Below are 15,376 nucleotides of genomic sequence, written 5' to 3' on the forward strand. Positions count from 1 at the left end.
ATAAATTGTCCAGAGCCAGGGCTGCAAAACAGAACACCACCTTCTTCACTCCAGATTTCAAAATCGTCTACAATTTCAGCGCAGTGAGGCTCTGGAGAAGTGTTAGAACTGAGTATCCATTTTTAAATCTGCTGTTAAAACTCCCTTTCAGCATAGAGACTAATTTATCAAGTTGAACTACCAATGCCACACATCCTTCTAAACAAAACAGAGTCAACACCCTCAGTATTCATTCTTCATTTGCTACCTTAGTTCTGTCCAAGGCATTTGTGAACTGCTCCAGTCAGTGTTACAGCAATACAATTTATAATAAAGAACAAAGACGTAAGGACTACCTGCAGCTCTCCCAGTTTATCAGAGGTTGGTGAAACTATAGTGAAAAACCCATCGATCGGATGGCTGGGAGAGAGCCCGGAGAGTTTGGTGATTTGCACTCTGCCAATTGGAAGATGGTCAGGTTTGGTTATTATCTCCAGGACAAGCACACCCATATCTGTGAAAATTAGGAACAGCTTCATTTCAGCCTCACACAACATGGTCACAGTTAAACACAATTAAAACATTTTTTGTGAAAATGGCAGAGATGCTAGAGGTTAACATAATGTCATATCAGGAAATTATGATAATGAGGCAACAGGTAAAAAGTTAGATTGATAATAAATTATGATAAATAAGTACAAGATTAGCACAAAAGGGCTATTTATGATAAGACAAGGGGTAATGGGTTTAAACTGAAAGAGGGTAGCTTTAGATTAAACATAAGGAAGACATTATTCATAATGAGTGGTGAAACACTGACATAGGTTGCCCTGAGAAGCTGTGGATGCTAAATTAAGTACCTTAATAACACTACAAGCTCATCTATTTTTATTTTTCACGCCCTTAGAACACTAAATGACTATTTAGTATGACATGCATAATACTAAAAATCATCTGATCTTGACACTACGGGGACTACAGGAGACTTCAAGAGTTTGCAGACCCGAGCGCTAAACCTGACTACAAGACAGACTAATGTCACCAATTCCAGGCTGAGATCAAAAAGCCTCCCAAATCATCGAAACTACCTAAAAACCCCTCAGTGAAAACAGGACCGGGGTTTCTTGGCGGGTAAATAACTCCTCGGTCTTTGAGGGTCTCCCCGTAGCTCCGGCCCTGACCTGCCTGACCAGGGCGAAGCGGCTCTACCTGTCAGGTAGGCAGCGAACTGCCTGGGCCCACAGCGGACAGCGTAGCGGGCGGTGGTTCTGCCCGCCGGTTGCCCCGGCCGGGAGGCGGGTTGGAAGACGGTGCCGTCGGAGGTTTCTCCCCACCACCTCAGGCGGACGAGGGCGGCGGCGGGCGGCTTGGGGACCGTCCAGAGGACTCGGGAGACGGTACAGCGGAGGAAGCAGCGCAGCGGACCCTCCACTAGCGGCGGCAGGCTGGTGGAAGCGGGGATGTCGCCGGTACCTGTGAGGACGAGCGATCAGCGGCCCGGCACGACATGGGTCACGGGCTGAGGTGCGCTCCTAACCGTCGCCGCCGCCGCCGCTCCCCATCCCACCCTGCAACCCTTCTTTCCCGCCCGGGAGCGGCCCACCTCCCCTCCGCCGGGAGCCCCCCGCCGCCGGAGCGATCGCCCTCGGCCTCTTCTGCCGCATCCCGCCTCGCCTCAGGCCGCGCCGCCGCCCGGCAACCGCCGCCTCGGCGGGAGCGGGACGCACCCCCAGGGGGCGCCGAGCCGCACTTCCGGGACTACACCTCCCATCATGCACCGCGATCCCACAGCACCCCAGGGAGACGCGGACTACATTTCCCAGAAGGCCACGGGAGCGCGCTACGGGTGCCCGCGGCGGGGCGGTGGACTGCGCTTCCCGTGGTGCCGCGCGGCGGCGCTGTGGGGAAAGGCCGCTTCCGGTGGGGCGGTGCATAGCGGGGGTTGGCGGCGGCGGCCGAGGCGCTCGGCGGGGCCGGTTTGGGGGGTTCGCGGTGTGTCCTTGTGCGTTGGTGCCTCATTCGTCGTCATGTCGGCCCTGGAGAAGCAGCTGCACCTGGGTCGCCTCCCGCCGCGGCCCCCTTTGCCCGGTGGCGGCGGCCAGTCCGGCTCTAAGATGCGCATGGGGTAGGTGGGGGAGGGGTGGGGGCGGCTGAGGGGACTGGGGGGGGGAGGGGAAAGAAGCTCACAGCGGTGGGGGAGGGATGCTCGGTGCTGGGGGGGGTGAGGGATGCTCGTTGTGGGCCTGGGGATCTCGCTTGCAGTTATGGGGGTGCCTCCTTATTGGGGAGGGTCTGGAGGGAGAGGGTGCTCGCTATTGGGGGGTCTGGAGGAGGGGGTGCTCGTTATTGGGGGGTGTGGAGGAAGGGGGTGTTAGTTAATGTGAGGGGTTTAGGAACAGGAGGTCCTCTTTGCTGGAAAGATGGCAGCAGAGGGGAGAGGGGCCACCCTTGTGTGGGCGGGTTGGGGTGCCCTGTGGGTGCTCTGTCCTGGGTGGAGGTGGGGATGTACTTTTGGGGATGGGTTACTTGTCGCTGGGGTATTTGGGGGTGCTGTGGGAGAGGGAACTTCGTGGGGGAGTGCTTATTCCTGGGGGAGTTGGGAAAGGGAGAAGAGCAGGTGCTATTTGTTGGGGGGGGGGGGTAGGGTGAGGGGATCTTTGTGCGGGGGGTGGCAGCCCAATGGAGATGGTGGGTCTCCCTGGACGGGGACACGATGTGAGAGACCATCAAGCCCTTGGGCTTGGATTGCTCACCAGTGCCCCAAGAGAGCAGCATCTGGATGGCGCTTCTCCAGCCGCCTCTCCCTGGCAAGGAGGCAGGCAAAGGTGTTACTGCACAAAGAGTTTTCTCAGTGCTGGGATTGTTCTTCAGCAACCCTTTTCTCTGAGTCTTTTTGCCATCTGGGTTTGAAGGGAGGGTCTAATGTGTTGTGATTTATCTAGGTGGCACCTCAAAGTCGGTGAAAGTGTGGTTGGGGGAGAGAGGTATATTTAAATGTTATTTCTCAGCAGCAGACACTTGTGTGAAGCTGTATACTAGGTGAGCTCTGCCAAGTGACTCAAGTCCCTGCTTCAGATGATGGAAAACCTGGGATGGTCCAGTACAGATGTCAGATCCTTGAAGCAGGAATGAGAACATGTTTTGGAAACTGTGAGAGAAGATTGACCAGTGTTTAGCTGTGTGGATGGCAACTATAAAGGACTGACTGGACAAGAACAACCTTGGCAAAAGCTTTATTCTTTAGCCGTGAGTCAGAGGAAAAAAATGGGCTGCAAATGGGATGGCTTTGAAGGGAATTTAGTAATTTCACCTCCAAAGGTGTGAGGGAGAAGCTTGCTTTCAAAGCAGGTACCTAGTTATGGTAAAAGGAGAGCAAGGTGATCTTGCAGCAGGGTTATGGCTAGATTGTAGGGAGGGAAGTTATAGTTGCAGAGTGGAGCAAAGGAAGTTGGCAGTAAGCACGGGGACTTGGGCTCAGGAGAGATGTGGTCTCAGGATGCTTAACAGAAGAGTTTGGCAGCCCTGTGCAAAGAGTGTGGATTTGAGCAGAATGATAGAAACATGGATGTCTTATTAAATCTGGAGAAAATGCATTTTCAGGGCTGTATGACTTCTCATACATATGTGGTTGTTAAAAGTACAAAATCTGAGGGCTGGATTGTGATAAACACCAGGGATCGATCCTTCGGAGGAGTGCCAGCTTCCGTGCGAGAGCTAGCCTCTGCGAGGTTCAGGTGTGTGCTGCACGATCCCTGAATGATATGAAGTGCTCTATTTGGAGGATAAAAATATCCTACAATTCCTGCAGGAAATCTCCTTTGCCTTGACGCATGAAATCAAATAACTAAAAGAAATAATGAAAAAGACAGCTACTCCACTGTGACTGAAATAAACTGTTTAGGTATTTGTGGATGGGAGAGGGCTATTTCTCCTCTCCTTTAAAGCATAATGTGAAAACATTTATTTAAAAATCTTATTCTTTATATTCAATTGTATTATGTCTATCCAAATAGATGTAGTTAGTATGTCAACTAGTACTAACAAATCTTCATCAAATACTTATTTCTCTTAATATGAATGATTTCTAAGCTAAGCTTCATGTAGGTGTTTGATGGCATGGCTTTGAGGTTAAGCAAAAAAGTTGTATTTAAGGATTAATTTCTACTGGTGTAGAAGAAGGCATAGAAATTAGAAATAATCAGTTTTGAATGACTTTCAGAGGGGATTGCTCTTTCTCAGAACTGCTGTCCTGTATCTCTTGATAATGTGATATTGAGAGTTGGGATTCGGGGGCTTGGTTTCCCGATGTTGTGTAGAACATCTGTGGGGTTACGAGCGAGTCACTAAACCACTAGTTCATCCGTTTGTGTTGTGGAGAGTCTTGTATTTCACAGGAGTGTGCTGAAGGTTACGTGGTACATATAAGGCCAGATATAATGTTAAAGATATAATTTAATTATGCTGACTCTGTTCAGAACAGAGTTAACCAAGCAAACCCTTACACTGTACAAAGTCTGCCAAACACAATTTTTCTGTTTTAGGTGAAGAAATAAAGTTTTTATTTCTTAGTCTTGTTTTATGCTGTTTCACTTATGCCCTGCGGTTATTTTGTGTAATTTTCAATGTACTTTATACTTGTTTCATGCATTGTAAACTTTGTCAGCACCCCGTCTAATTCTTTCCATACAGCAATATATACATCGATGGTGCTGTAAACAAACACCAGGACACATTGCTTGTTCAGTTCGGTATTCCTACTGTAATAATAAATATAAAAACTTCCAACATCAGTGTTCAGGTGGCCTTAGGATGAAAATCAGTTTGCGGCTTATCTTGCTGTTGGTGTCAACTTCTGTCAGATGTTTCCTGAAGGCAGGTGTCTCTGTGTTCAATAAAAAGTCAAAAATTAATTTCCTGCAACATAGGGTGATGGTTCTGCTGCGAGACCTCAGCGTCGGTAAGCTAAAGGAGCTGATGTGTGCCTCTCCTTGGCTATGTTCTTGTAAAATGATGCTGTGCTGCGGGATATATTTTCCACATCGGTGTTGTCATTTCTGGAAATCCATCCTCATGATAATTTTTATTAGAAAAATAACCAAAAGTAAAGGCCATTAAGTTACTAACTTAATGAGGTGCTAACAAAACCCCCGTGATATTTGTTGCTTCACTTGCTCATCGCAGGTAAACAAACAAATTACAATTGAGCATTTCCAGGGATTTTTAAAGGGTTTTTATGATGTACGTCTGTGGGGTATTTTTGCAGTTTGACAACATTTACGCTCGTGCAGTGCTCGTTAGTAGCAATCCCATATAGTAATTTATGTAATGCTTCCTATCTTGCCGATCTTCAGAGGGTTTTTGAATGTTCTCTGTTAGGGAAATGATTATGAAGGGAATTTTGTTTTCTATTGTTCTATAATGCTATAAACATTTTTTTCTTTTTTTTTTTTCTTTTCTTTCCCCTTTCAATTACTTTCTGAAAGCACTAATTTGAAATCCGGTTAAGGATCAAGAATTCTCCTGTCCTTCCCCTTGGAAGCAGCAGGGAATAGTTCATAGTCGCGTTGTAGTTGAACGGCGCAGTTGTATTTTTGGTTTACTGCTCTGACATCAAGTAAATCCCTTTATGGGTGATGTTCCTGTCGCGTGAGGCACTGCACGTCTGACACGAGAACAGCATCATCTGGAGATACTTGCGACTTAAATGTAAAAAGGAGGCAAGTGGAATACGGAGGCAGCAAAGTACAAGTAATGATGAGGTGAAGCTGTCGTGCTGTAGACATATTTTATGGAAGGCAGATCTGGCAAGGTGGTGAGGTGGCTTTTTAAATAGGGTGGGTAGGGCCATGCGTCAGAGAGCTCCAACATCGGTTTGAAGATGGAGTGTGGGTACTGGATGCTGGTTTTAGTGGGGCAGTGGGCACTGTGGGTCACATTTTTAGTCAATGCTTTCGAATGCCAGAACTGCATGGAACTGTTTGTCAATTTTGTGTGGTTGTGTCATTTACTCATCTCCGGTTGCTGATGAAGCTCGCAGAAGAAGAGGGTGGCTGGGTGTCAGCATCATCTAGACCTTTGCTTCTGGACCTGATCAGTCCGTGGACTCAATACTTTGTTCCTTTAACCTTTTTTCCTTCCTCCCAAGATCTCTGATCTCTCCTCATCTTAAGCTGTATTTTCATTTTTGGACAGCAGTACCCAAAACTGGACGCGGAACTTCAACAGAGGTTTTCACACACCTGTGAATTGGAAAAATTATTTCATCTACATTTGTAGATGATAATTTCATTGATACATCTCGGCAGAACTGGGTTGTGGTTTTTTTTGGTGGTACGACTCTGCCCCCCATTCAGGTTGTGGGCTACAGTTCTGCTATGTAACTGCTTGCATCTTGTCTCCGTTCGTGTAAAATATTTCTACCTGGGCTTAACTGAGGTTTAGCTATAGCAGGATGCAGTGCAAGATTCCATAGTCAGGCCTCTGAAAGAGAATGTGATTAATTATACAGAGAAAAATGAGAGTGCGACTTACGGTGCTGGCAAATGTACAAGGCCATACTGAAATAGTCCTTTAAAATTCAAATTTTTATGGGGAACAAAAATAATTAAACTTAGAGAAACATTTGTTAGCTGCATTAAGCATCTTGTGTTTATAAATCTATTTTATCTCTGCACTTTGAATTTCTTGAATTGGAAGCAGGGCCATTAAAATGGGTTTAAACTTCATATCCAACAGCGCTGGCAAGCTGAATTTTCCATGGCTAAATGCTTTGCTTCGTATGCACCGATCCTCTGATAGAGTGTTGGGTACTCTCTTTTTTATTCTTTTTTTATCAACCATTCAGACCATCTTAATGTGACTGTATGATGTGGTTGAAAGCAGAGGGTGGAGCAAGCGATATTGCTGTAGGAAAATAGAAAAATAATTTACTGCAGCACTGAGATTTCTCGAGCTTCAGTCATCTTTGACTAGAAAGGTGAACTAACGGGGTAGGATGCATTCTTCAAAACATCGTTTTCAAACTTAGACTGAGATTATTTGTTTTGCAAAGAAGCTTTTGCCATTTATACTGAGGACTACTTACCAAAAAGATGTAAGACTTAATTTTGGTTAATACACTGTTAAAAGGTTAATCCATGTTTCAGTAGTTTGTAATAAAATGTCACCTATTACTGCATTCAAATAGGTGAAAACAGACTTTTTTTTTTTTCCTTTTTTAATTCTTTTTTGCCATTTTCCAGCACAATGGCTTCCTTATGTCTCTTTATTGGAGGGTCTCATTCGAGAGGTCAAAGTGTCCAAAGCGAATAGCTGTGCTGTGCCCGCGGGACTGTCGCAGGGGGCCGAGAGCTCAGCTCCGTCACTCTGAATCGTAGCTCTGCTTCCAGCCGCAGCCTCTTCCACGCTTCCACTTGTATATCAAAGTAATGACACGTGTGAAAATGCAAACGGTAGGGATGTTGATTGTGTGGAACATGGATATTAATTTTTAAGCAAAACCACTGAATAGTTAAAATGGCTGCTGCAACGTAGTTTTGACTGGCTTTTGCGGCAGCACAGGATGCACGCTTAGAATTTCATCGTGTTTCACAGCACGTCGCATTGATTTCTGCTACCTGGCTTCCTCCAAATTACAGCCCCCTCCCGTCCACAGACACATGTGTGTGTGCCAGCAATACCCAGCTTTGCTTGCGTAGCCTGTATTTAAGGAAGATGGTGCCTCTCTTCGAGAAAATCACACCACTGAGAGGACCTTGAAGTTTGTTTTTCAGTGTCCGTTTATTTTAAGGAGCAAATTCATCTAAGGTTGTGTTTGAAATTGCCTGCCTATTGAAAGTGATGCGTTCGAATCACTGGGTTGAAATGGAAATAAAATCTAACTTTATGGTCAGAGTTCTTTGGGGAAATCAAATAATGGAGTTTGTCACATAACTGGTGAAGGAAAAGGACCGAGATCCACAGCAGCAGCTCCTGACAGCTGTAGCAGCTGATGCATTTGCCGTTATTATTTTGTGTCTTGAGTTTTTCACTAGTTTGCTTACAGAACTAGTTTATTCAGAGTTAAGGATCCAGATTTGAAAATGAAAGACAATTTGCTGTTCTTTTCCAATATGGGAATAAAAATTATATACGATCTCCCAAGATCTTTTAAATATCTCGATGGGCTTGATTGGATCAGATCTGTGTAATTCAATCATGACAACTTCAACTAATTTATTGCATTTTAATCCATTTTTTCCCCAAAGCTTTTTTCATAAAGGAACATTTTATGTATTCAGCATCTTTAAAACACTCTCCTTGTCAATTTTTAGAATTTTAAAATACAACTTGTCATCCATGGCAGTTCTTACATATAGATTAAGTTGGATTTGCTTTGGTCAGTTTCAAATATGATGCAAAAACTGAGTATTCATGCACATGATGTTCTATAATTGCTTTAGTAGTTTTAAATATGGACTCTCAGCAAAAAAAAAAAAAAGTAATTTCTAAAAATGCTTCTCCCTGCTTGGTACAATTTCCCCCCCCCCCCCCTTTTCAGGAAAATACCTGGGGTCGGCGGGGCGGGGGGAAGAACTTAAAAATTGGCAAGAGATTTTTTGAGCGCCGTGGGCTCCTGTTGCTCCGGGATTGTTTGCAGTATGTGCACATTTTCAGTACGTGATGAAGAGGACAAACTGCACAATAGGGTAAAACTAGCTGTAGAAGGTGCCCGGAATTTGTTTTGTGATTCCAGTTTAATATGCTGGCTGGCTGGCTTGGAGTTTAAGGATCATTCTAGAAAAGTTATTATGTTGGATCCAGTTCTGGTTTGGTCTGCCGGATACTTTACAAAGCAGTAATTAGTTCTGTCAGTTTAAATATTTGGTCAGCAAAGTACTGCTTCAGCATAGGAAGGTACAAAATCACAGCTGCTGTTTATTGGGCTTGCTTCTAATTTTGAATGTGTGTTGATGTAGCACTAAAAAAAGAAGCTTTAGGAAAAATAACAAATCAAAGATACTAATTCTTTTCTTTAGAGAAATGTTTCTCTGGAATCAGCCACTGCCCAGCTTCCTGCGGCCACCAGGTGTTTCGTGGAAAAATACATGTTTATTCTGCCCTTTTCAGGGCTCACTATTAAATGAGAGGTCATTTATGTTTCTTCAGCATTGTTTGGAGGCAAGTATTTTGCTTTAAATTACGTTTTCCACGTATTCTCATTGGAGGTGACAATAGTTTTTAATTCCCAGCTCCTCTTCACTTTCTGCTCCAATTCCTCTACAAACGTAGGAGTTCTGGTAGATTTTGTTCCCAGATATTTCATATATGACATACAACTACTAACATTTTTCTCTGGAGGGGTTAAGCTGAATTTAAATCATTCACTAATGCAACTAAATCAAACAGTGTGGCAAGTTCCTAGGGAAGGGCTCGGCTCTGATTTCATGGGTTCCTCTTGCAATCCATGAGATATTCTCCATGGCTCTGGCTTGGTATTAGCATCTGCCTGCCTCTTGCATGAAAATTTTAGCAGTACTCTTTGTGTTGGACCTCTGCTGTGAGAAATTACGTTGGAAGAAGATACAAAAATACTCGTCTTTTGATTGTGCCCTTGTTGGGTGGTTGTGGTTGTTTTTATTTCCCATTCAGGTTTTCCCCAAGCAAAGTGGAAAGTTGACCAATGTAATCTTACTTTTGCTTAGGAATTATGGACAGCTTTTGTGAAACTGAGCAAAGTTTAACCATTTCAGTTAATAGTTGCTTCACAAATTCAGACTATGGCAATGTGATCGGGCCAACCCTGCGTGGGTTTGTGCTGCTACTGAAAGGAACAGTGTCTCCTAATGTCCTGCTACTCATCTTCATCTTCTTGATTGTGCTGGGGTGGCCTCGCGGTTAGCCAGGTAGGGAACAGATCTGGGAAAGATCAGAGCAGTTGTGGCTGCCCCAGCATTGGAAATGTTCAAGGCCAGGTCAGACAGGGCTTTGAGCAACCTGGTCTAGTGAAAGGTGCCCCTACCTGCGGCAGAGGGTTGGAACTAGATGATCTTTAAAGGTCCCTTCCAACCCAAACCATTCTGTGATTCTGTGAAAACCATTTTTGTTTTCAGCTAGTTGTGTTCACAGGGAGTGGTTCAATCTGGAAGAACTGGGAAGGAAGGAGATGTCGTCTACACTAGCCTCACAAGTTTATTCTGCGTCATAGCGACTGTGTATCAGTGCTCTCAGTAACCGGAGGGTTGTCTTTTCCATTTGTCTGCTAGTTCCAGGAGAAAGAGCTGCAACAGGTCAACCTAGCAAATTCTCTGTGTTACCTGATCTCATGAAGACATACATTTGAGAAAATGAGCTAAAAATCCCCTTCAATCTGAGCAATTGAGATGAAGTGAACTTAGCTTACTCTGTTATTCCTCCTCCACCACCTCGCCCCACATCAGTCCTGGCATTGTGTTTAACCAGATTGGGCTCTGTAAAGCTTCTCCTTATATCCCCTGTTCAAAGAATAATTAAGACTGGAAAACCTTCTTAAGTTATATCCTTAAACTATTGATCCAGCTGCAGGTATGGTATTCCAGACATGGTGGCACCAGTGCCTTGTGCAGTAGTCATACACTCTGTGCTCCAAGTTGAGATCGTCCTTAGGTGCCTGAGAATCATGTCATGACCGGGGTCGCCGTGCTCTTGCTTTGGTGTATGCAGTCAGACGACAAACCACTGGCTTTTCGGAGACTGTGCTTCACAGGACCGCATGCTCCATCCTGTTAATGCAGTTTCTTTGCCTTGTGCCTGGGTACGTGACTTCACTTTGTTAGTTTTGAGATCTGTTCTTCATCTGTCAAGAGGAACGACGTCGAGTTCCTCTATACCGGCTCTTGTCCATGCAGGATTAATGAACGCTTGCTGCATGGCTTGGCTATCGGTAGCTGATTTTGGTTAGTGTTGCGCTTAATGTTCCCTCTGGCAGTCTTGAATGCTTAAAAATCTGCACTTAGTGGTAGAAACTCTGACATGGGTTTTGCCATTTGTGACAGATCCTGAGCCAGATGTCGTCAGTGACAGCTCAAGCTACTTCACGTTGTTGCAGTTTGGGCTCCTGGCATTGGTGTGCAGCTGTGAGAAGTTCATTTCTTGCTTTTTGTTATGATTAATTTTGATTCTAAATATCCCAAACTTGTGCTACTGGTGAGTCATGTGATTCCATACCTCTCCTACACAATGTGGCTTTAATATCCTTGCACTAGTCAACAGGCTACTGTGTTCCCTTGCCTTGTGTGATAATGGCTGTCCGTACTGTAACCCTGCTTTCACAAAAGCGGATTAATTTGTCAAAACTCTTCATCTGGCATGATATTAATCAACAACTTGCTCCAGATTTCCCTATATTTTGCCTCTCTTATGGCTCAGAGAGTTCACTTACAAACTTTCTGGTCTCACAATAAAGGAGGAGTTTCCAGGGAGTTCCTGCTGCTTGCCGGATTTATGGATTATGTAGACAGGCAGATGACAATATTTGCTAATCACCTGGAATTACTCAGGACGATCAAACCTAAAACCAGCCGTAACACGCTATGAAAAAGTCTGACTGCGCTGAAATGCTTCATTTTAAAAGGGTGATCAAATTTATTGTCGCTAACTGCACATCCTACCTGTTCAAAGACTGGAGAAGGGAAATCATCCGAGCTGTAGGCAGTTCTCTCCATCTCCAGAAAGAACCAGAAATGGTATGGAGAGAGAGTGTGATCAGGGCTGGGATGGCTTCCAAGCAAGGAGATGATCAATAGATTAGGATTCTCAGTTTGAAAAATACATGGCCCAGGCAAGGGAAATATGATAGAGGTGTATACGGTCATTAATATTGGTAGAGGAGAACTGGCAAATGTTATTACAGTGTGGGTTTAAAAGCAAACAGAAGTAATCCTTTTTGCTCAAAGCCTAATTAAATCGTGGCACTGTTGTCACAGATGTTGTGGAAGCAGCTCTGGCTGGAAGTGACTTGTATTTTATGTGACGAGCTAATGGAAACTGCCCTCCCTTTAATGCAGTGCTGAGGATGCAGCCTCTGGAGATCCCCGTCCTGCTAATAGTGAAAATTTGGAGGTCATATCCTATTCCCTACTTAACCCTTTCCAGAGCAGTTGCTGTTCTGGCATCTCTTGGTGACAAGTTGCAGAGCCGGATGGATCTTTGCTGTCTCTCATCATACCGATTCTTGTGGTCCTAGAAGACAAACCAATTGTAAGTCAGGTGGCTTGAAGCTCTTATCAATAATATGCGTTTTCTGTATTTCATACCAAATTCCTGCTTATGAAATTCAGCATTAGTTGTTTTTTTTTTTTTTTTGTAATCTTGACCTGCACTGGGAATTTTTGTGTTTATTTTTTTCCTAGCAGGATGATGTATCGGTGTCGCAGCAAGTGTTGTCTCCCTTCCTTGGATACTTGGACACCTATGCAGCTGTGCTTGGTTCTTCCCAATATTATGACAACTTGTCATCTTGATATTATATTGCTCTGTTCTTCCTGATCTACAGCATTCTTTGAAAGGCTAAGGTTTGAATGCAATATTTTTTTTTCTTTAGTCAGAGAATGAGATTAAGCTGAGGCTGTAAAAAAAGATTAATATTTCCTGGATTTACGTAGGTGTGTGACATCTCATTTTATTTAATTGAAATTTGACAAGAGCAATACTGAAGTCTGGAAACCCACAGAAGTGAATTTGGACCTTTCAGGGGGTGGTTGTCTTATGTTTCATATTCTAGAAATATCAGGGGGAATAGGAGTTTTGTTTCTACAAAATTGAAAAGCTCCTTTGTCTGTTCCTTTCTTTAGGAAGCCAAGAATTCAGCAGAAACTTCCTTCAACAGAGGAGATTTTTCCTTCTGTGAAGGTCTTTCACCCCCCCACACCCATGCTTGATTTTAATATTCTGCGCTGATTGCCTCCCCCAGAAGACTTGAAGTACAAAAAGCCTGTTAAAATGGTGCGCTGTTACTCATCCTGTATACTGGGCTCGAATCTAGCCTAATTATGTCACTGCCAAAATTAAGCACTACTCTTTTAGCCTTACTGAGTGACTGTCAGCCTGAGAAACAGATTTTGCATCAACTGAGTCATCAGGAAAATTTTGATTGTGGAGCCTTTTGTTAGTAATGGGGCTGCAAGGAGAGGGCACAGCTGCACCTTTGGATGGAAGCAAAAAATAAATTGGGTTGTTGACTGGGCACCTTTGAGAGTCCTGGTTTATACGATTTCCGCAGAACAGGTCTTCTGCATTTACCCAGTAATTTAGGGGAATTGCGTTCCCTAAGGTGCTGGATATGACCTGACATTAGTACTACAGGAGCAGCTAATTTAAAGCATAATTTGTTGCAGTGCTTTGCGACGTACCTACCTGTCAACAAACTGCGGCGGAAATTAGCCTTATTATAAAGAGGAGACGAGTCTCATTGCTTATGGTGAATAATGACTGTGATTCACCCTTTGAAAATGTGTTACTGGGAAAATCGGGCTTTGTTTTACTGCCTCAGTTTGGGTATTACTCCCTGTGGAGCACTGGTAGGAAGATGCCAGCTTTATACAAAAGGAGGAAACCTCTTCAGGTAGAAGTAGTTACTAGCACGAAGCAGTCGACAGGTAGCACTGATGTCCAAGTCTCAACACACCGAGTCCTCTTTTAACACAGTGGTTTCGGTCAATCTCCAAAGCACCTTCTCTTCCCCCAGTGTCCACCGTTGAGATTTTCTTGCCTGTTCGGTGCTTATTCATCAGTATTTGGCAAACGATGTGATAGAAAAAGAAATCTTGCTTCTGGGCACTAGCTCCCTAATGTGTGATGGATAGAATTGGGCATCCAGAAGTCTCCAGTGAGTGGGGTGCGTTTGGCCAGATTGGGTTGTTGGGGGTTATTTTGATGGTGATGAAACAGTGTTTCTGTACGGGCAGATTATGATTTCTAAAGGAATTACAGGGAATAAGTGCAAAGCCTGGAGCAAACCGGACCCTGAAAGCCGTTCCTCCCATGGAAGTAGTTTACCAGCATCCATGTTACACAGTCTTGTGGTTATGATCATTAATTTAAAATACAGTTTTTAAAAATCCTACTTGTTTAAAAATTAATTTATTTAAATAACTTCAGCCTTTTGGACTCACTACTTTTATTTGTGTCACTGGACTGGATAGCATCTTTCCTAACAAAATGTTTTTATTATAGGATATTCTCAGAATTGCAGACGGTTGTTTTAAGAACAGAGGAAAGCAGCTTGAGGAGTGTTTATTGGCCTTCATTGCAATGCTGTTCTCATGGTCCTTGTACTTAACTGAGGCAGGATATGTATGGAAGCATATGCTGAATTAAATTTGGTCTTGTTCTTTTCTGTCAGTCCTGATGTTGCCTACCATGCAATATCTAAATACTAGATCTGTTTACAAATACGTTAAAGTTTTAACCGTTGCAATAAATTCCAGGAAACTTGAGGTGTAATTAAAACTTGCTGCTGTTAATTTAAACCTGGTGGATTTTATTTATTCTACTCCCAACGGTGTTTCTAAGTTTCTTCTATATACCACACTGCTCAATTCTCTTCACAGTTTTTTTTACCAGCCCCTCAGCCTTCGGGACAGATTGACTTTCTGTTTGAATGAGATTTCTTCCAAAAATTAGAGGAGATTTCTAGGAAAGCTGTAATCTCATGACAAATAGTAACCTTCAGTAAATAGCTGACACTCTGCTTTTTAATGCTATGGTGTCAAGGTGACTTCTAAGAGGGACATATTCTTGTTTTAATTATGATTCATGGGCTGAGTCATAAATTTAGGATGGCTTCCTCTGTTCCAGGCACTGGAGTGCTCCCAGTCACGTCAGCATAAGGCTTGCTTTAAGGCTAGAGCAAGACCATTAAATACAAAACTATTTGATACAGAACTGGGAGGAGTGGCCAACACACCAGGAGGCTGCGCTGCCATTCAGCGAGACCTGGACAGGCTGGAGAGTTGGGTGGGGAGGAACCAACTGAAATTCAACAAGGGCAAGGGTAGGGTCCTGCACCCAGGGAGGAATAACCCCAGCACCAGTACAGGGCAGGGGGTGACCTGCTGGGAAGCAGCGCTGCGGAGAAGGACCTGGGAGTGCTGGTGGACAAGCAGCTCTCCATGACCAGCAGCGTGCCCTCGTGGCCAAGAAGGCCAATGGTGTCCTGGGGTGCATGGAGAAGAGCGTGGCCAACAGGTCGAGGGAGGTTCTCCTCCCCCTCTGCTCTGCTCTGCCCTGGTGAGGCCACAGCTGGAGTTCTGTGTCCAGGTCTGGGCTCCCCAGTTCCAGACAGACAGGGAAGTACTGGGGAGAGTCCAGCGGAGGGCTGCGAGGATGAGGAGGGGCCTGGAGCATCTCTGGTGTGAGGAAAGGCTGAGAGAGCTGGGGC

The 15,376-nt window shown here is 44.4% G+C and overlaps 2 protein-coding genes across 9 annotated transcripts in view; one reads left to right on the forward strand and one right to left on the reverse strand.

Annotated features, from left to right (window-relative positions):
* C2CD3 (C2 domain containing 3 centriole elongation regulator) overlaps window positions 1-1,707 on the reverse strand; it is a 52,836-nt gene extending 51,129 nt beyond the window's left edge. For all 7 annotated transcript variants that reach the window (XR_008578264.1, XM_054835243.1, XM_054835226.1 and 4 more), the window contains exons 1-3: window positions 1,583-1,707; window positions 1,189-1,452; window positions 336-493 (exon numbers count right to left, since the gene is read on the reverse strand). Coding sequence is in view for 6 of the 7 variants with exons in the window: in XM_054835243.1 (XP_054691218.1) it covers window positions 336-493; window positions 1,189-1,452; window positions 1,583-1,643 (483 nt within the window). In the remaining variant the exon portion in view is untranslated. The remainder of the gene's footprint in view (window positions 1-335; window positions 494-1,188; window positions 1,453-1,582) is intronic.
* Window positions 1,708-1,886: 179 nt separating this feature from the next.
* Window positions 1,887-15,376, forward strand: part of PPME1 (protein phosphatase methylesterase 1) — a 33,158-nt gene continuing 19,668 nt past the window's right edge. Inside the window, exon 1 of one of the 2 annotated variants that reach the window (XM_054832318.1) lies at window positions 1,887-2,104. In XM_054832318.1, coding sequence (XP_054688293.1) covers window positions 2,007-2,104 — 98 coding nt within the window. In that variant the 5' untranslated portion in view covers window positions 1,887-2,006. The remainder of the gene's footprint in view (window positions 2,105-15,376) is intronic. The other variant, XR_008577904.1, reaches the window with a different exon arrangement.

This window comes from Grus americana, chromosome 1 (assembly GCF_028858705.1).
Source record: "Grus americana isolate bGruAme1 chromosome 1, bGruAme1.mat, whole genome shotgun sequence".
In the NCBI taxonomy this organism is placed as follows: Eukaryota; Metazoa; Chordata; class Aves; order Gruiformes; family Gruidae; genus Grus; species Grus americana.